At 42.5% G+C, this 21,697-nt stretch overlaps 1 protein-coding gene across 1 annotated transcript in view; it reads left to right on the forward strand.

The window, feature by feature from the left end:
• The window catches only part of ILDR2 (immunoglobulin like domain containing receptor 2), a 76,037-nt gene that overhangs the window by 5,088 nt on the left and 49,252 nt on the right, over positions 1 to 21,697 (forward strand). Inside the window, exons 2-3 of the mRNA XM_040229961.1 lie at positions 16,022 to 16,354; positions 17,382 to 17,501. Coding sequence (XP_040085895.1) covers positions 16,022 to 16,354; positions 17,382 to 17,501 — 453 coding nt within the window. The remainder of the gene's footprint in view (positions 1 to 16,021; positions 16,355 to 17,381; positions 17,502 to 21,697) is intronic.

Here is a 21,697-nt window from a genome sequence, read left to right on the forward strand (position 1 = left end):
AAGTACTGAAGCTTCAGCTTCAACATCAGTCCTTCCAGTGTATATTCAGGGTTGATTTCCTCTTGGATTGACTGGTTTGTTCTCCTTGCCCTCCAAGGAACTCTCAAGAGTCTTCTCCAGCACCACAATTCAAAAGCATCTATATTTGGTGCTCAGCCTTCCTTATAGTCCTACTCTCACATCTGTACATGACTACTGGAGAAACTATAGCTTTTTATATATGGACTTTGTCAGCAAAGTGATGTCTCTGCTTTTTAGTATGCTGTCTAGGTTTGTCATAGCTTTTCTTCCAAGGAGCAATTGTCTTTTAATTTCGTGGCTGCAGTCACCATCTGCAGTGATTTTGGAGCCCAAGAAAATGAAATCAGTGCATTATATACTCAGGACTTATTTATAAACTGGAAGTTTGTACCCTTTGACCCCCTTCAGCCAGCCCCCACCTCTGGCAAGCACCAATCTGTCCTCTACATCTATGAGCTTGGTTTTTTGTTTTTGTTTTTAGAGATTACACATACAAATGAGATCATACAGTATTTGTCTTTCTGATTTATTTCACTTAACATAATGATCTCAAGGTCCATCCATGTTGTCACAAATGGTAAGATTTCATTCTACTTTATGGCTGAATAATATTCCATTGTGTGTGCATGGATATAAATGTCAATTATACACACACACGTATGAATATATAGTATGGCATCTTTTTATCTATTTATTAAGTGACAGACACTTAGCTTGTTTCCATATCTTGACTATTGGCTATTGTAAATAAAGTAGCAGTGAACATGGGATTGCATATGTTATAATCTTTTAAAAATCCATTTCTTTTTATTATTTTGTCTTTAATTGGAGGATAATTGCTTTACAATGTTGTCTTGGTGTTATAATCTTTTGAATGAGGTCATGTCTTTCAGCTCTAAGGTCCTTTGGTACGGAACTTTTCTCCCTTTAATTTTGATGAGTTAGAAATCAGACTTACAGAGCCCTTAGTGTCCTTTCATGGATCACAGCCTTGTCATGGCAAAGGGACTTGCATAACTCAATGAAGCTATGAGCTATGTCATGCAGGGCCACCCAAGACACACAGGTCCTAGTGGAGAGTTCTGACAAAATGTGATCCACTGGAAGAGGGAATGGCAAATCACTCTAGTACTCTTGCTGTGAGAATCCCATGAACAGTATAAAAGGCAAAAAGATATGACACCAGATGATGAGCCCCCCGGGTCAGAAGGTATCCAGTATGCTACTGGGTAAGAGCAGAGGGCAATTACTAATAGCTTCAAAAAGAATGAAGCGGCTCAGCCAAAGCAGAAATGATGCTCAGTTTTGGATTTGCCTGGAGGAAAAAGTAAAGTCTGATGCTGTAAATAACAGTATTGCATAGGAACCTGGAATGATTGCTGAGAGAAATGTCAACAACCTCAGATATACAGATGATACCCCTTTAATGGCAGAAAGTAAAGAGAAACTTAAGAGCCTCTTGTTGAAGGTGAAAGAGGAGAGTAAAAAAGCTGACTTAAAACTCAACATTCAAAAAACTAAGAACATGGAATCCATTCCCAACACGTCATGGCAGATAGGAGGGGAAAAAGTAGAAGCAGTGATAGATTTTATTTTTTTGAGCTCCAAAATCACTACTGATGGTAATTGTAGCCATGAAATTAAAAGACGCATTCTCCTTGGAAGGAAAACTATGACCAACCTAGACAGCATATTAAAAAGCAGAGACATCACTTTGCTAACAAAGGTCTGTCTAGTCAAGTCTATGTTTTTCCAGTGATCCTGTATGGATGTAAGAGTAGGACCCAAAAGAAGGCTGAGTGCCAAAGAATCGATGCTTTTGAACTGTAGTGCTGGAGAAGACTCTTGAGAGTCTCATGGACAGCACGGAGATCAAACCAGTCCATCCTAAAGGAGATCAACCCTGAATATTCATTGGAACGACTAAAACTGAAGTTTCAATATATTGGCCTCCCGAGGCAAAGAGCCAACTATTTGGGAAAGACCCTGATGCTGGGAAAGATTTAAGGCAAAAGGAGGAGGGGGCAGCAGAGGATGCAATGATTAGAAAGCATCACTTACTCAATGGATATGAATTTGAGCAAACTCTGGGAGACTGTGAAGGACAGGGAAGCCTGGTGTGCTGCAGTTCATTGGTTTACAAACTCAACTTAGCAACTGAACAAACAAACAAACAAAAGGTCCTCAGTGAGGAGCCACAGAGGGAGCCCCAGTTATCTTCAGCCTTTCTCTGACCACCAATGATTGGAATGAGAAACAGCAGCAGGGAAAGGAGAGCACATGTTAGCATTTTCAGAGGAATGAGTAGCACCCAGTGCCTGGTGGACAGGATAGGGTCAACTCTAAACAATTAAATGTTGTCATATTGGGAACTGTTGAGATGAGTCAAGTGCTTTGGGCCAGGTGGGATGAAGCCTGCTCTAGCCAGCATGGTCCTCAAATGTCCTTTCCGGTCTCAACTTTTTGTTCCAGCAGACACTTACCTCTTTCAGTTCAGTTCAGTTCAGTCGCTCAGTCGGGTCCAACTCTTTGCGACCCCATGACCCACAGCACACCAGGCCTCCCTGTCCATCACCAACTCCCAGGGTCCACCCAAACCCATGTCCATCGAGTCGATGATGCCATCCAACCATCTCATCCTCTGTTGTCCCCTTCTCCTCCTGCCCTTCAATCTTTCTGACAGAATGTGGTCCACTAGAGAAGGGAATGGCAAACTACTTCAGTATTCTTGCCTTGAGAACCCCATGAACAGTATGAAAATACTTACCTCTTTACTCCTTCCAATTATTTTAGCTCTTACACTGACTTTCCCCCAATTAGGAATTATAGAGAAAGGTATAATCTAATTGTTGCTCTTGCTTATTTAGATACTATAATGCTTTTCTAGTTTTGTGAGTGGTAAAGAATCTGCCTGCCAGTGCAGAAGATGCAAGAGACACTGGTTCAGTCCCTGGCTCGGGAAGATCCCCTGGAGTAGGAAATGGCAACCCACTCCAGTTTTCTTGCCTGGAAAATTCCATGGACAGAGGAGCCTGGCAGGCTACAGTCCATGGGGTTGCAAAGAGTCAGACATGACTGAGCATGCACGCAATACTTTTTAAATGTGCTTTATGACTTTTTAAAATCTCTTTTGATCCTTCTAAGTAAGGCTGATTATTATCTACCTATACATAAGAAGAACAAGGCTCAGAGGAAGTAAATGACTTGTCTAAGTCCATTGTATCTTATTGATTAAAAATAAGAAATAATGTCACTGACTTACATATGACTTGGTTGTTTCAAATGCCTGAATCCAAGGGAAACATTTTCTAGTTAAGGTGGGTGAAACTAGAATTCCTGACTTAAGGGAACAAATCCAGGTGTCTGGGTTTCCCTGATGGCTCAGTGATAAAGAATTCACCTGCCAAGCAGGAGATCACACATTTGATCCCTGGGTTGGAAAGATCCCCTGGAGGAGGAAATGGCAACCCACTCCAGTATTCTTGCCTGGGAAATTCCATGGACAGAGGAGCCTGGTGGGCTACAGTCCACGGGGTCACAAAGAGTCAGATGGCAACTTACAGACTAACAACAGCACAACGTGGTTATCTGTCATAGAGCATTGGGTAGTGAGGCTCAGAATTCACAGAACTTGGGGATCTTACAGGGAAAAGTGGTAAAGAATAGAATTTAGTATTTCTAATTAAATCCTAAGATCTACAGGGAAGGCGTGAGTGAGGAGTGCTCCAGTGAGGCACAGGAGAGCGTCGGACGCGGCCCTGTGACAGCAGAGGCTGCTGGCATGTCAGAGCCCATCTGGGAGTAGCGGCCGGTGCTGTGCATCCAGGAGCCGCACAGGAAACAGCATATGTAGCTTTAAAATCTTGGTCTTTAAGACAGCTTCTGGCTTGCTGGAAATGAAAGACGGTATCTTGGATGACTAGAGTTCTTTATGGGCCAAGAAACAAGGAAGAACTCAGAAGAATATGCTGCTTCCCTGTTCTCCTCCAGCGGCTGGAGCCCTGCAGGAAGTATTGCTCTAAATTAGGAGTAGAACCTTCACATTCAGCTGGAATCCTGCATCGTCACTCCTCCCTTGCCCTGGGCTCATCAGGAGGCAGTTGGGAGAGAGGGATAAGGCTCAAACTGACTTGGATTTAAATACTAAACTAATAGTTTACCTTGTTTTCTTTAGCTTTAAAATGGGAAAGCTAACTTACCTTGTAAGGTTGTTGTGATCATTAAAATGAAATGATGTACAATTCCTAGCACAGCATTTGGCACGTAGTATGCTCTCAATACTTTTTATGGGCCCAAAATAGGAATATTAGTCAGCATTTTGATGTAGTAATAATCAACCTCATAATCTCAATAGCTCACAACCCCAAACATTTAGTTGTTCATATTATATGAGAGCTGTAGTCAGCTGCAGGTCAACTGTGAATTGGCGGACTTGGCTCATTTCCAGATGTCTTCCTATTCCAAGACCCAGGATGAAGGAGCAGCCACATTGTGGGCTTGCTGTTCTCCTGGTGGAGGACTCAAGGCTGTTAGGGAGAGGGCACAGAGCCAAATGACACAAATGCCTTTTAAGCTTCTGATTGGACAAGTCTTATGGCACATGTACTCACATTTCATTAGCCAAACGTGTCACCTGGCCAAGCCATAGTCTATGGAGGGGTAAGTGTACTCTGCCTACAGGGAACAATGCAAGAGTGAAGAGAGAAGACCATCTGGGAACAAATAATACAATCTATTAACTGGGTTAAATCATTCAACTGAATGTGCTGAGTACCTACTAGGTAAAAGCCTTCAGGAGAGAGCTTGTTTTTATTAATAATGGCCAAGACAGATGACTAAACAGAAAATTCTTAGACAAGATGATGTGATTCTCTGGGGTACTATGAGTGCAGTAAGAGCAAGAAGAAACTTTTATATAAGAAGTGACAGCTGAGGAAGTCAGAAAGGGAAGTTGGCGTTACTAGAGGAAGAGTGGGATCGAGGGAAGGGAGTTTACAGAGGAGACGGCATGTGCAAAAGCCAGGAATCAAAAGAGGGCAAAAGTACACATGTTTTACTTTTTTTTAAGTGAGTGGTTAGCCTGTCCCTTCTCCAGGGGATCTTCATGACCCAGGAATTGAACCAGAGTCTCCTGCATCACAGGCGGATTCTTTACCAGCTGAGCTACCAGGAAAGCCCAATGGAAGAGGGTGCCCCCGTCTAAAATGAGTCCTTGTATTTCTGAATACCTACAGGGAGTATTTGAAAGCGTGAGAGCAAAGGAATGCTATGACCAGATGTGCATTTTAGAAATATTCTTTGAACCTCAATGTGGAGGGTAGATTAGATATAGACAGACATGCAGCAAAAACCAGCCAGAAGACCCCTGCAGAAAGAGAAGGGAGATGTGATGAGATGCTGAGCCCCGGTGGTGCAGTAACAATGAGAGGGGTGGACAACAACAAGAGATGGAGGAAGTGATCCTGGCTTGGTTGCAAGTGGAAGTTGAAAGACAAAGAGTATCAAAGATGTCTCCAGGTTCCTGTCTTGGGATTGCTGGGATGCCATTTATGGACATGAACTAATATAGGAGGAGGAACATGTAAGGGAGGGAGATACAGGTTCAGTTTTTTGCATTATATTAGTTAGAGTAAGCCTAAGATGCTATAACAAAGAGACCCTAATAATAGTTTAAAACTCATATAAAATAGTTTTTGTTCTCTCTCCTATAACAAGAGAACTAGTGGGACTGAGTCTACTGTTCCCATACGTGGCTCCCAAGACTGTTCCAGTGATAGGTATTTCTCAGCTAGCAGAAGCAAGGAAAACAGAGGACCAAGTAGTTTGTTTTTAGGGAGGTGATGTGGAAATTGCATACATCGCCCCTCCTCACTATGTCCTGAATCTAGTCCTGTGACCATAATTAGCTACAAGGGAGGCTAGGAAATATAATATGTGGCTGTCTTAGCTGGCCAGATTAAAACCTGGAAGGTTCTGTTTCTAAAAGAAGTGGACAGTTAGCATCTCCATCTATAGAATGATGAGTTTGGGGTGCTTGTGTAACATCCAGATGGAAAAAGAAATTATATATTTGGGTCTGGAGCTTGGGTAAGAGATCTAAACTGGAAATACAGGTAACAAGCTGATAAAAGTGGAGAAGAGCTTTCTTACAGGAGCTTTCTCTGCCCAAATGGCTGGTCCATCCAAGGAGTCTGACCCACCTGATTGAATCAGGACCATTTCCACAGTTTCGGGGCCGTGCAGGGTAGACTGACCCCTTTTAGTACTGCTTTAGTCACACTGGAACAGCATGCAAGCCAGCTAGACATTACCCATGAGCTTGCTTCAGATCTCGGGAAGATGAGCAAATCAAATAGAAGGGAGATGTGCTTTTGGCTTTCATTTGCACAGTGGTGGCAGAGAACAGGAAAGCTTGGCTCAGTGGGACACACAGGACATACGCTTAATGAATGGCAAGCTCTGTGTGCACAAGGGCCAGAATTATAGGCAGCAAATAATAAGTAGGCCATAAGCAACGCCCACCTGAGCAAGGGTAACACCAGTGTTTACTTTAGCCCAATGGAAATGGGGAGATACTGATGCTTTTTAGGACCCTTGGGGAGAAAACATGAAAGAATGTTGTCATATTTTTAAAATATTTTTTTAAAGAAATCTCAAAATAGTACATCTGGTCACCCTAACCCTAAAATGGATCAAGCCGTTAGGTACTGTGGTAGCAAACAAGAGAAACTGATTCTGTTCAATTTAAGCAATTGGACAGAAAGAAGTTTATTGAAAGAAAATTGATGAACCTACAGGACCAATAAGCAAACTGGAGAACTAGGCTTAGAAAATAGGCAAACACTAAGGGGATGTCTATGATTCTTGGTAAAGCCTTTTTTATTTTATAACCCAACTATATCATAAGATGAATAGTTTCTACTTCTGATGGTTAAAAGGTTCAAGTTGTGTTTTGTCTTTAAAAAGTGAGCCTGTAGGTTAGAATTTCCCAAAATGCTTTGTTTTCCATGCTGACAGTACTAAAGGATGGACACATTGTGGACCAAACCTAGTGGAAAGGCTTTAGCACCCGTCATTCAACTCTTACGCTTAGAGAACCCGCCTATCAATTGATCCTAAAACAGTGTCATCGGAAATTGGGACAGTATGTTAAAAATGTGAAGACAAAAAGATGAATTTCTTAAAGATCTTCCTTAAAGGCAGGGAAAAAGAAGACATGTATTGTCATATTGAATGAAGAAAAAACTCAGGGCTCTGAAAGCCAAGATATGCTGGTGAATGGGCAATTCTGAGGGCTTCAAGAGTTAAAGGATGGATGAGCTTGATATACAGTTTCTAAAGATGCCAGTCTGTGGTGATAATAATTTTCCATTATCTTTAGCAGCAGTCTTTACTGCTCTAAAATGCGGCTGCGCTTATAGATCTGCATCTCAAAAATGCTGGCAGGAATAGCTTACAACTAGTGGGGAAAAGGGACTTGCTTTGAAAAAAAAAGAAAGTGCTAAAATAAGAACAGCATTGCTGTAGATACTGCTTTTGTTATCCTTGCAAGAACTCAGTTCCTCATGTATAGCCTCCTTTTTTTTTTTTTTTTTTTTTACATGAGAATTGGGGCAGGAACTTATTTTGCCATATGTAAGGAGTCACTGTCTATACTTGTAGCTGATCCTCCCTGGCCTGGTAACTAGGCACCCCTGGTGATTAGCTGAGATGGGCCTGATGCACTGAGCTGTCACTCCTAACTCTACTTTTAGGCAGCTTTCCTAGTTATTGATCAGAATCCATTCTCTACACTGAGGACCACCTGCTGAGAAAGGCCCTTTGGATTCACTTATTCATTTCTTCATTCATTCTTTGATTCATTCCACATTTTGTGAGCTTCAGCTCTATTTTATGGCCTTGCTGTATAATGAGGATACAGAGTCAATGAAATCCACCAAGCTGGATTTAGAAAAGGCAGAGGAACCAGAGATCAAATTGCCAACATCATTGGATCATCAAAAAAGCAAGAGAGTTCCAGAAAAACATCATCTACTTCTGCTTTATTGACTGTGCCAAAGCCTTTGACTGTGTGGATCACAACAAACTATGGAAAATTCTTCAAGAGATGGGAATACCAGACCACCTGACCTGCCTCTTGAGAAATCTGGATGCAGGTCAGGAAGCCACAGTTAGAACTGGACATGGAACAACAGACTGGTTCCAAATAGGGAAAGGAGTACGTCAAGGCTGTATATTGTGACCCTGCTTATTTAATTTAAATGCAGAGTACACCATGAGAAACGTTGGGCTGGAAGAAGCACAAGCTGGAATCAAGATTGCCGGGAGAAATATCAATAACCTCAGATATACAGATGACACCACCCTTATGGCAGAAAGTGAAGAAGAACTAAAGAGCCTTTTGATGAAAGTGAAAAAGGAGAGTGAAAAAGTTGGCTTAAAACACAACATTCAGAAAACTAGGATCATGGCATCTGGTCCCATCAATTCATGGAAAATATATGGGGAAACAGGGGAAACAGTGACAGACTTTATTTTTCTGGGCTCCAAAATTACTGCAGATGGTGACTGCAGCCATGAAGTTAAAAGATGCTTGCTCCTTAGAAGAAAAGTTATGACCAACCAAGACAGCATATTAAAAAGTAGAGACATTACTTTGCCAACAAAGGTCCATCTAGTCAAAGCTATGGTTTTTCCAGTAGTCATGTTTGGATGTGAGAGTTGGACTTTAGAGAAAGCTTAACACCGAAGAATTGATGCTTTTGAACTGTGGTGTTGGAGAAGACTCTTGAGAGTCCCTTGGACTGCAGGGAGATTTAACCCGTCCATCCTAAAGGAGATCAGTCCTGAATATTCACTGGAAGGACTGATGCTGAAACTGAAACTCCCAATACTTTGGCCACTGATGCAAAGAACTGACTCATTGGAAAAGACCGTGATGCTGGGAGAGATTGAAGGCGTGAGGAGAAGGGAACACAGAGGATGAGATGGTTGGATGGCATCACCGACTCGGTGTATATGAGTTTGAGTAAACACTGGGAGTTAGTGATGGATAGGGAAGCCTGGCATGCTGCAGTCCATGGGGTCGCAAAGAATTGGACATGACTGAACGACTGAGCTGAACTGAAATCTACCAAATCCTGGTCCTTGCCCTCAGGGACCTTAGAGTTAGAAACCAATTTATATTGGTTCAATATATAAAATTCAATTTATATTGAATTTTTCAAGATCAGAAGATGGTCTTTTAAATTTATCTCCCCAGAACGTAACACTGTATTTTAAAACACGCTTTTGAATGAATTTGAGTTAGATAGTCAAGGGCAGTTTTCCTGAAGATCAGGGGCACAGTATAAACTGGAAGAATGGTCTGGTGATCCAAGAATGATGACTCCTCTTCTTTTGCAAATATAGAAAACCACCTATAATCTTCAATCTGCAATATCATCTGGTGCTTCTTTTGGTCAGGAATCCTAATTTTTACAGATATGTTCTATATAGTATGATCCCTTGTTTGACTTCACCTTCTTTTTCTGTCTTCTCTAAGCAGTCTCCTTCCAGTTTGGGGGGATACTTGTTTTTAGAGTGAAACATGGATTCTTCCCATACCTCTGTAAATGTCTTTATAAGAGCTTCAAAACACAAGTCCTTTCTGGTGTCACCAGTGCCCAGATTCCGAGTCCCAGCCTTCCTGTTGGGCCAGTGTGTGCTTCTCATGTGTGTGCATGACCTACACTCAGTGCTTCTCTCTGTCTACATCCCAGAAACTCCTCAGCTACATGTCCTGATGTTTCCCCAGCTGGAGGAATAACATGTTTATAATAAAAGAATGGAAGGCATCTTAGTATGCCTGGAACGTGTGTGGGGCCAAATCACGGAGAAAATCTTACATGCCATGTCAAGGCATTTGGACCTTATCCTGGAAGGAGTGGGGAATCTTTTGAGCCTTAAAACAGGAGACTGTCTTTTCTGAAAGAATATTCTAGATATAAAAGATGTGGAGAGTGCACCGGGCTGGAAGTAGGGAGACCACTGAAGAGGCTATGATAAAACCAAGAAGGTAATGAGGACTTGTGTAAAGTGATAGTAAGAGCTTTGGGCCCAGTCTAGGTTTGGGCTTCTCTGCTGGCTCAGTGGTAAAGAATCCACCTGCCAGTGCAGGAGACCCAGGTTTGATCCCTGGGTTGGGAAGATCCCCTGGAGAAGGGAATGGCAACCCACTCAAGTATTCTTGTCTGGGAAATCGCATGGCCAGAGGAGCCTCATAGGCTATAGTCCATGGCATTGCAAAAGTGTCAAACACAACTTAATGACTAAAGAAAAATAAAAGCGTAGCTTCAAATCTGTCACTTGCTAACCCTCATGTGTTAGGCAAGATACATACATTCTCTGAGAATCAGTTTCTTCATCTATAAAATGGATGTAATGATAATATCTACTGTATAGGATTTTTTGAGAGAATTAAGCTAACTACATGAATGACACTTAACACGATTTCTAATATATAGTAATTCTTTCACAATTACTTCCTGATAGAAGGAATAGAAACCTGATTTGTTCCCACTGGGAATGACCGTAGGAATAGAGAAGAGTCAAATTGGAGAAAGATTTGGAATTAGTGACCACTGAAAGTGGGTAGAGACAGAGAGGAAATGATCAAAGCTTTAATTTCTATCTCCAGGGGCAAAACAAGGGCTGTACTGGCAAAAGAGCTAGGGAGACAAGGAAGACCAGTCTATTAGCAAGAGTTGAGGTGGGAAAAGAGAAAGTGATATATGTTTAATTTGAATAAAGACAGTGACGTCGCTCAGGCATGTCCGACTCTTTGTGACCTCATGGACTGTAGCCTACCAAACTCCTCCGTCCATGGGATTTTCCAGGCAAGAATACTGCAGTGGGTTGCCATTTTCTTCTCCAGGAGATCTTCCTGACCCAGGGATTGAAGCCAGGTCTCCCGCATTGAAGGCAGAAGCTTTACCGTCTGAGCTGCTAGGGAAATCCTGTTTAATTTGAAGTATCTGTTAAACATGGAGATGAGGTTTCATGAAGTTGAGGGTCTGAGGCATAACTTGTAGTTAGAAACATGGGAGAATAAGATTTCTTAGATCAAATGCACAGATGAACATTACAAAATGGCTGAAAAATTTCAGTTTATTTGCCTGGCACTCAAAGATGTTCTTATTAGCCTGTATAGACCAGCATAAGAAGTACTAGGTTTTTGACATCTGACAGGTGGTGACATAGAAAAACAAAAAGAGCTATAAGAGGTGGGACTGAAGTTCAGGACACTAACCTAGCCCCAGGGCAGATCTCTTGGGAACTAGAGTCAGAGGGAGGGTGTCCCCAGGCCAGACCTCAGTGTCCACAGGAGACTGCCAGTCTTGGTCCTCATCCAGACTTGCTATGACTCTGAGGGGCCTGATCTGGGATAGGAGTGGGGATTCCATGAGAGGTGTTTTTTGAAATTGAGTGAATAGCAACTTTACAGTTTCAGATATAGATCAGTCATGTGTGAATATATTGGAAACAAAACCTAGTCCTCAGGAGAAGGGCCTTATATCAGGGCCCAAGCAAGCAGGGCTGGATCTCGGGACAAGGCTTTGGTCCCAGTGGGTTGCAAGCCAGGTGGAAACACAGCCGAATATAAGCATGGACTGAGGGAAAGACATGTGGCTCAGTGGTTGTGGGAATCACAGCCCTCACCCAGAACCCAGGGTTAGGGCCACAAGAGCAGTTCTAGGCCTCGCCCTCTGGTGGGAACGGGGCATCTAACAGGGCTGGCCAGGACAGGCTTGGGGCCTGGGTGCCTTGTCTCCTACAGTTTGGAAGCTTCTAGCTAATGCAGGGATTGGCTTCTTTAGCTTTCTAACTCTTCACTCTGGTCCTCAAATGTTCAATAAACTGACATTTCCTTGAAATTCCTAGTTCTGTCCTTTCCAGCTATCCAGATAGCTTAGATTCCCAGGATTTTCATTATCCCTGCATATGTATACATGTCTGTGTATGTGCACACACACTCAGGGGTACCCTCTGTTTCCAACTGCTAGGAGGTATGGATGGGACTGTGCTGTGCACCCAGTCATTGTTGAACACCGAATTACCCAGTCTGGAATACTATTCCTTTGCAGTTTCTGCCCATTCTGCCCTATAACTCACACCTTTTTGCTCACCTAGCTCTAGGTTTGGAGAGGGCAATGGCACCCCACTCCAGTACTCTTGCTTGGAAAATCCCATGGATGGAGGAGCCTGGAAGGCTGCAGTTCATGGGGTCGCTGAAGGTCGGACACGACTGAGCGACTTCACTTTCACTTTTCACTTTCATGCATTGGAGAAGGAAATGGCAACCCACTCCAGTATTCTTGCCTGGAGAATCCCAGGGACGGGGGAGCCTGGTGGGCTGCCGTCTATGGGGTCGCACAGAGTCGGACACGACTGAAGCGACTTAGCAGCAGCAGCAACAGCTCTAGGTTATATGGCTTTACAGACGTCAACAGATTGTCATTGACAGCAGCAGCAACAACTACATTTATTGAGTGCTTACTTTACATCAGTATTATCCTAAATGCTTAGGATAAAATCTTATTTAACCCTCAAAGAGCTCCACAAAATAGTCACTGTTATTCTGGTTTTACCAGTAAGGAAACCGAAACTCCTAAGAGGAGTGATCTGCTGGAAGTCATGCAGCTAGGAAGTGGTAAGATGTGGATGCTAACTGAGGACTCACTCTAAAATCCATGCCTTTAACTATCATGCTATAAAGAGGCAAACGTTTCTGAAAACATATTCTTTTTTCTTTGGAACATGAGCTTATGTGTATGTCATAGAAGAAACTGAGTTGACTAACCTCTGTTAATAATTAAGGGAGTCCACAATTTTACAAAATAATAATTAATGGTGTCCCATGGCTTGGTCAAGTGGCTAATCTCATTAACAGAGAACAGAGCTGAGAAGGAGGTATTCTTAGTAATCATCTAATGAAGAAAACCCTATACTTAAACAACCCTTCCCCCAACAATTTTTGTGCTGCACCTGCCTCCTTTGCTGGTTTCATTTATCCTGGAAAGGCTAGGAAATATTTCATTTCCCAAGTAGAGCCTGAATAGGTAGCAGAGAAGAAAGGTGGTTGGTCAACAGCCAGCGTTGTGATTGGTCAATACCTGTGACTGGTCATCTAGCCTCAGCGACTGCTCACTGAAGTCATTTCACCTCTCTGTCCCATTTTGTTACCTGGAAAATCAGACTGTGAATAAGGATTTGAAGAATTACAAGGTTAAAAATTAATGCAATAGAATTCAAGGAGAAACTATAGGAAAAAATAAAAAAACACCACACAAGTCTTTTCGTCATCTAGCTTCTAGATGTGTGAGTTGGGAAGAACAGAATCAGTGACACCAGCATTTGGGGGTGGTGGAGGGAAGCAGCAGAGCCTAGGAGGTTTTTTCCTGAGCTTCCAGAGGGGAATTATCTGCCCCTCGATGGCACTGATCTACATAATCTGGCTATAATCAAACCTTTTGGTGATGAATGGTTATCAAGAGTCAAGAGCCTCTGAATGGGAATCTAGGGGAAGGCAGGAAAGGTAAGGGAGGGTTCTCATTTGAGATGTACCATCTATGGGTCATGGTCAAGGTGCTCTGAAAGAGCCCTCTCTCTGCAGGCACCCAGAGAGAGAAGGTTTAACAACTCTGTTGAGTTAAGGAATATGAGGCTCATTTTACAGGTGAAGGTTGCTTAAGAGACTTCATTTAGGCCTTACCATTAGTGTGTAGCCAGATGAGATTCAAAGCCTTATCTCTTTGATGCCAATGCTCTTTTACTATACTATGCTGTTTATGTCATTTAAACATAAATGTGAAGTCCTAGAAATTTGTGAAGTCCTAGAAATTTTCGTATTAATAGTCATTCATTCATTTACTTGCCCATTCCTTTATTTATTCTATAGGAGCTATCCAGCACTTAAGGTTCAAAACACTAAATCTTAAATATTCTGCTGTATTCACTTCTCAGTTCCACAGAATGAAAACCTTTTCTTCCTAACAGGAATTAAAACCTAGTTTTCACAGTGCTTTCATGGAAGAGAGGCACTAGTCTGGAAATCAGAAGTGAGTACAAATGTGGTATCTTGCCCTTGTTGAGCAAGCTGCTGCTGCTGCTGCTAAGTCGCTTCAGTCGTGTCTGACTCTATGCGACCCCGTAGACGGCAGTCCACCAGGCTCCCCCATCCCTGGGATTCTCCAGGCAAGAACACTGGAGTGGGTTGCCATTTCCTTCTCCAATGCATGAAAGTGAAGTTGCTCAGTCGTGTCCGACTCTTAGCGACCCCATGGACTGCAGCCCACCAGGCTCCTCTGTCCATGGGATTTTCCAGGCAAGAGTACTGGAGTGGGGTGCCATTAAAGCTATTATTCGTGACTCTATGAAGAGTCATGAATAAATGCATATTCAAGTTGTGAGAGTGAGTTTGCTTTGTGGGATGTCCTAGTGACCAAGGGCAGTAATGAAGGCCAGTAGGCCCCCCTCGGAAACGAGTCCTTCTGCCTCTGAAGTCCACCTGGCATTCTAGGGTTAAACTCTGCCTCAAGCTACCCGAAGGTGGCTTGGCAGCCTCCTGGTTTCAACTCTGGACCTCTTTATCCTATCTTTTTATTCATATTCCTTTTTTTGCTTCTCATCATGATTCTGCTTCTGTTTCAAAGCAGAATTAGATCAAGCTAGAAACTCTTAACTCTCCCAGTAACCTGAAGAAGTTGTGTTCTCTTTGTCTGGAGTTTCTAGACCTTACCATTGAGTTCATAGAAGCCCTTTGCCTCTCAAACACTCCCCTGGGCTTTCATTCATAGAAACTTCCCTCTCTTTCTTGGACACCAAGCTTCAAATTGATCTTTTTAACACTTAAACTTCTCATCTGCTTTCTAGTCTCCCCCCACCTCTTTTTGGATCACCTTCAAAGCTTTTGAACTTGGTCTACTGCTTTTGATCTGAAATTCTCCATTTCTCTCAAAGCCTTCTTTCCCCCTTAATCTCTGTCTCCTTTGCTTGGTCACCAGCTAGAAGGGAAGTCCCTTTCTCCTAAATTCATACTTCCTGGATTTATTGTCCTCATTTATCAAATAGTTTAGTGTCTATAGGCTTCAGGAGCCAGGACGGCTAAATAAGACACATCACTTACTTGACCCGACAAGTCTGATGGTGTGAAAATAAGAACTTGCAAAATCATTATAGTAAATGTCTGGCGGAGAATGCTGGGGACACTATGGCACAAAGGAGGAAGTGATAAATAGATTGACTAGTCAGAGAAGGCTTGACAAGAAGCCTTTGAACTGGGTTTTAAAAGATGAAAAAGAGTTTCCCAGGAAGATAAGTGAGGAAAAAGCTTTCCATAAACAAGAAACATTATGTGCCAAGATCTAGAGGTGTGATATAGCACATCCCACTTAGGGAAACTGTTAGTTTGCTGTCCTCTGAGGTTGATGCTTAAACAGAGGTGCTGCGGGAAGTGAGGCTGAGGAGGAATTAGATGATGAAGCACCTTACATGCCTTGCTGAGAACTTTGGGTTTTATTCTAAAGGCCATGGGGGATGAGTGAAGGATTTTAAGAAGGAGAGCCGTACCAGTCAGATTTAAAAAGATAACCGGAAATTATAGCAAGGAGAGTGGAGACATGTGGGCAACTGTAGGTGGAGAGACCAGACAAGAGATTATTGCAAAATTATAGGCAAAAAATGAGGAGGACATACACGGAAGCAGTGGGGTTAAAGAGGGGGATGGAAATATTAAAGATGTTAAGAGGTCACGTTGACATGACTTTGTGACCAACTGGGTATTAGGATTGAGAGCAGGTTTCTGGACAGGGCAACCAGGTAGATACTGATGTTATTCATTGTGATGGAAAAAACGAGGTGAGGGACAGGTTAGGAAGGTAAGGCAGAAAGGCGTGCTTGTGTAGTGTGAGGTGAGGTCCAGGACGCAGATACTGCTTGGACATCTTCATTCTGTTTGCAGCCGTGGCTGAAGGCCTCCAGGTTACGGTGCCCGACAAGAAGAAGGTGGCCATGCTCTTCCAGCCCACTGTGCTCCACTGCCACTTCTCTACGTCCTCCCATCAGCCGGCAGTCGTCCAGTGGAAGTTCAAGTCCTACTGCCAGGATCGCATGGGGGAGTCCCTGGGCATGTCATCCCCACGGACCCAGTCTCTCAGTAAAAGAAACCTGGAATGGGACCCTTACTTGGATTGCTTAGACAGCAGGAGGACTGTTCGAGTGGTAGCTTCTAAACAGGGCTCGACTGTGACCCTGGGAGATTTCTACAGGGGCAGAGAGATCACGATTGTCCACGGTAATGCCTTTGTTTTTAAGGAATGGGAGGGAGGCTGGTTTCATTCTTCACAGGTGCAAGAGGATGTCAGCCATGCCCCCTTTCAGTCTCTCAAGATTTTGATTTTATGGGCGATGATAGCATCAAGAAGCTTTCATGAGCTTCACCTTTAGTCTAATAATAAATTTATTATCAGCCCTGAATTGAAATGGGTTCTAGTGAAAGCTTTCTCAGTCAAATACTGTACACCTTGACACCAGCCTTTAATGCCCTTAACTCAGAAAGTCAACTTCCCTAAGAAGTTCTCTGCTGAGAAAAGGGATGCATGTGTGTAAGTGCAGAGCCAGGTCACTGCATGGCCCAAGTCCCAGGCAGTTTTGCATCTGTTCCACTTTTTCTCCTGGTCCCTAAAGCTTTGGACAAGAAAAGGTCCAAAGTCTGGTATGACCTACTTGATTATTGGAATTTTGAAGAACTCCTGTGAACCCGTCTTGGGTTTCCCTGGTGGCTCGGATGGTAAAGACTCTGCCTGCAGTGCAGGAAACCCGGTTTCCATTTCTGGGTTGGGGAGATCCCCTGGAGAAGGAAATGGCAATCCTCTCCAGTATTCTTGCCTGGAAAATCCCATGGACAGAAGAGCCTGGCGGGCTAACAGTCTGTGGGGTTGCAAAGAGTCAGATATGGCTGAGTGACTTAACACTTTTCACTTCCTGTGAACTCAGCTCATTTCCAGGAGTCCAGCTTAATTCTGGAATTTACTTGGCTTTCAGAGGCCTCTGTAAGCCTGGTTGAAACCAAGTATTCTGTTCCTGAAACCAACCTGCAACAAGACCAGTTTTCTGGGTGTGAATTCTCTCACCTTAGGGATGCTAGTTTTTATCATCGTTTTGCTGTCTGTTTTCGGTAAAGCAAACATCACGTCAACCACCATTCAGGTAAAAAAATAGAACAGACACCCGGAAGCACCTCACTTCCACCCGCCCTCTGTTGTTCAGTGTTTTCTTCAACGGACAGATTTTGAACCAGGTCCTTCTCTTTGTGATGACAGACGCAGATCTTGAAATTGGGAAACTCCTGTGGGGAGACAGCGGGCTGTACTACTGTGTCATCACCACCCCCGATGACCTGGAGGGCAAGAATGAGGATTCCGTGGAAGTACTGGTGCTAGGTAGGTGGCAGCCCTCCGCGATATTTTCACCTGAGACTGCTTGCCCCGCTCCTCCTCCTCGCTTCTCCCTGCGTGTATCAGCAGGTTGCACACCCAGGCTTTGTCTTTGCTGCACAAACTGATTTCAGAATATGTTCTTTATGAGCAGTAGCTGTATTTGTTATATTTTGTTTCCTGGCTGCGATGATCCCCTTTTTCGCATTGCCTAAATGTTTCTTCGGCTTTCTTAGTTTTTTGTTTTCTCCTCCTTTCCACTGGTACCTTTAACCCTGAATTCTTTCTGCTGATTCTTTACATATGCTACTAGTGAGGAAAATGCCAGACGCCTTTGAAGCAGGGTAGAGACAGGAATTCACTGGTGTGTTAGGATCTCCTGAGACCTTTGGGAATCTTTTCCCATTCAATTATCTCCCCTTAAGGCAATCCTAAGGAAAGATGGCTGTGCACTTTTAATAATAAAAGGTACCCAGTGAAAAGAGCTCTGGGCTAGACCTACTAGTGTTTAATTGGAGGGCAAATTTCTTGAAAGCTAAAAGTGCCTGAATTAGTCTCAAAGCAAATATAATCTAATCCTTATTAATATTAATTTCCTCATAAATGAAAACTCATTACTTTTGGCTACTTTTCTCTTTTGTGGATTAGAAGCATGTCAGTGAGATGACCTCCTTGTATGAAACTGAAGAACTGAGCACATATTTCATGGTCTATAAATGTTAGTTGAACAAGAAAATTGGAATAAGATATACAGAAATTAAGAAAAGAAACAACATTAAGTGTAGGATAAAATGTACATCCTTGAAGCCATTTTCAAAAGAAATTACTTTTTTTGTAGCTTCTAAGAAACCAGGTGATAACAATTTGGGGGCACAAATGAGGTGCTTTCTTTTAGAGGCAAATAAAATTAAAGGTTGATTTTTACCCCCTGTGAGAAATTCAGTGCCCAGGGAGAAAATGGAATTTTCTCCTTAGGATTTTTAGTTTTACTCTATCGGGACTGGCAAATAAGGTTTACTGTTGCCTTAATTTTACAGTTTACAAAATGGACTAAGGTAAATATTTATTAATTATTAACCCTTTAATAATAATCAATGAATTGATCCTTTCAAATTGTGGTGCTGGAGAAAACTCTTGAGAGTACCTTGGACTGAAAGGAGATCAAATGAGTCAATCCTAAAGGAAATCGACCCTGAATATTCATTGGAAGGACTGATGCTGAAGCTGAAACTCCAATACTTTGGCCACCTGATGCGAAGAGCCAAGTCATGGGAAGAGACCCTTATGCTGGGAAAGATTGAAGGCAAGAGGAGAAGGGGGCAGCAGAGGATGAGATGATTAGGTAACATCACTGACTCAAAGCATATAAATTTGAGCAAATCCTGGGAGATAGTGAAGGACAGAGGAGCCTGGCATGCTGCGATGAATAACTGCTGTGATCTGTAAAAGAATGGGAAATATGACATATATTCAAAAGGAAATAAAAATGTAAAAGGTTTATACTGACATTGTAAAAGACTACAGGGCAGTCAGATTCTGGATCTCCTGTGACTCTGTAAATCTGTAGGAAATAAAAAGGTAAATTTTTGCCTAATAACACAACTCTAATGGTCAAGTCTGAAGGAACAAGTGGCTCATTGAGCCTGCAATTAGCTAATTGTGAACACAAGTTATTTGACCAGTGCAACCATTTGCAGCAAAGTAATTGCTTGTGCAGGAAAAGGAGGCCAGGTAAAAACCACTTGAAATAATTTGGTCCCCGTTCTGCAAATGTGGGGAAATAAATAGAGTGAAAGCCTTGTCATTAGAGGATGTGCTGAAGTATATGAAGGGCATTCCTCTGGATTGAAACATACAGAGTAACTTGGGCAAAGATGCTATCCTCAGGACCAAAAGGGGGGTGAAAGGAAGGCTCAGATGAAAAGGGTCAGCAATGATGGGAGAAAAGATAAGAAAAATTAGTGTTATCCTAAAAAGGGATCAGAAAGGCCAAATATGGATGCTGCAGGTCAGATAGAAGTGGATAGTGAGTTCTTAGGGAAAAGAAACACATAATTCTGCTATTGTTGTTTAGTTGCTAAGTTGTGTCCGACTCTTTTGCAACTCCAGGGACTGTAGCCTACCAGGCTCCTCTGTCCATGAAATTTTCTAGAGAAGAATACTGGAGTCTGTTGCCATTTCCTTCTCCTGGGGATCTTCCTGACCCAGGGATCAAACCTGTGACTTCTACTGCGTCTCCTGCATTTGCAGATTCTTTTCCACTGAGCCACTGGGGAAGCCTGTATCCCACATTAATTAGAAACGTTCAAAGCATGGTAAAATTTCCATGTAAACTTTTTAGGGCAACACTGGTTGTGTTAGTTAATTAAAGGTGTTAGTTTGAAATCTAGGAGAATTTTCTGAATGTGGTATTTACTTTCCAAATGCAACATTCTGAATCTTCTTGGTCTTGACACCCCATTATGGAATTTTTCAAAATATTGTCACAGTTTTAAAAATTCTAATTATTTAGTGGTTATATCCTGCAGGCCTGTTCATGAGGTATTCTTTTTATGTGAGACCAAGAGAGCAACCTGTTCAGAAGTCAACCTCTAGGAGATAAAGACCTCAGTAGGAAGATCATGGTCCACAGTTTGCTGACTACAACCGTCATGAGCCACTTGTGGTCACTGAACTTATTAGGAGGAATAGTTGGAGGAACTGGGAGGACTCGTCTTATGAAAGAGGACTTGGGAAAGGGCGTATGGGAAGCCTCTCCAGATATCGGAAGTGAAATTGTATAGGAGAGAGTGGAAACTTATCCATTGTAGCTAGGTAAAACTAGAGCCAGGATCGGAAGTTACAAAGGGAGGGATTCTGTCTCAGGATAAAGAAAGAGCTGACAACAATCAGAGAGGTGTCTGAAGATGCAGTGTCCTTAGGAGTATTAATTTCTATGTCCTTAAGAAGGGAGATTTCTTTTGAGTTATTGTATCGGGTATTTATAGGAAAAGGTGTTCAACTCACTTATTTTTGAGCTTTATTTCAAATGTAAAATTATTGGTTGAAAAAGTAGATGAATATGAGTGATGTGACTACTCTGATAACGGGAGAAAACGACTTCCTGGTAATTCAGTCCTCATGATAGAGATAAAAGGGTTACAAGTTGGTTACAAGAACATACAGGATAGCATTCACTCAAAAGGAAGCCAGTGGGAATGCACTGTGGTCTTCTGTGGTAGGTCAGTGTTAAAAGAACTGATTCCACAAGAATAAGAATAAACTTGATGGAGACTTGCAGGAACTGAAACGAGCTCTTCTTAGAGGATGATCACAGGGCGAGGAATAGAAACCTGTCGAATTTCGGATGACCAATTAGTAAAGGAGATAGTTAAAGGGATAAATCAGAGGCAAAGTTAAGATGAATTTGGTTTTTTTTCATTATACTCACAAAGGTAAAGTTGGAAAAGTTAATGGAGCAAGATTATGAAGTGTCTTATATGTCAGACTAAGAACTTTGTATTCCATCTGAAGACTTTGAGGAGCCAGTGAAGAAGCCATCACAGAGGAATGAAATTAGATTTCAGGATCAGAATGATAGTAGCAGGGTAGACAGTACATTAGAGAGGAGTGCTAGAACAGAGGGCTCAGTTACGGGCTACTGCAGCAGCATGGGAGAAGGGGCATGTGGTTCTGAACCAGAGCAATGAACGAGAACAGACAGCATGGAAACATTTCTGAGAGGGAAGTGATGGATATTGAGAGACAGGGATGAGTCAAAAGGACACTATGGTTTATAGTTAACTGGGTAGCCGACTCTTCTGTCAACCAAGAGAGAGGCTACAGATTGGAAACCAGGTTGGAGAGGCCGGAAAATGAGTTTGGTTCTTAATACATGGAATGTGAGATGTCTTGATGACAATTAGAAATAGGGTCTGGAATTCAGTGGAAAAACAGGGATTAGAGATAACAGATTTGAGAGTCATGAATGATAGTCACAACTATCGTTATGAAAGAATAGATGAGTCACCCAAGAAGATTATATAAAGTGAAAAGGGCCAAGGACAGAACCTTTTCAGTCTTATATTCTAGTTTGACTTCATGTGAGTGGTGACATTGGTCCTGCGTGTATACTTGTCTTAATTTCCCTTACAACACTGGACCCTTCTCAGTAGCACTGGAACATGAGCTCTTCAATGGCCAGGACCAGTTCTCATTCATCT

This window comes from Oryx dammah, unplaced genomic scaffold (assembly GCF_014754425.2).
Source record: "Oryx dammah isolate SB20612 unplaced genomic scaffold, SCBI_Odam_1.1 HiC_scaffold_28, whole genome shotgun sequence".
In the NCBI taxonomy this organism is placed as follows: domain Eukaryota; kingdom Metazoa; phylum Chordata; class Mammalia; order Artiodactyla; family Bovidae; genus Oryx; species Oryx dammah.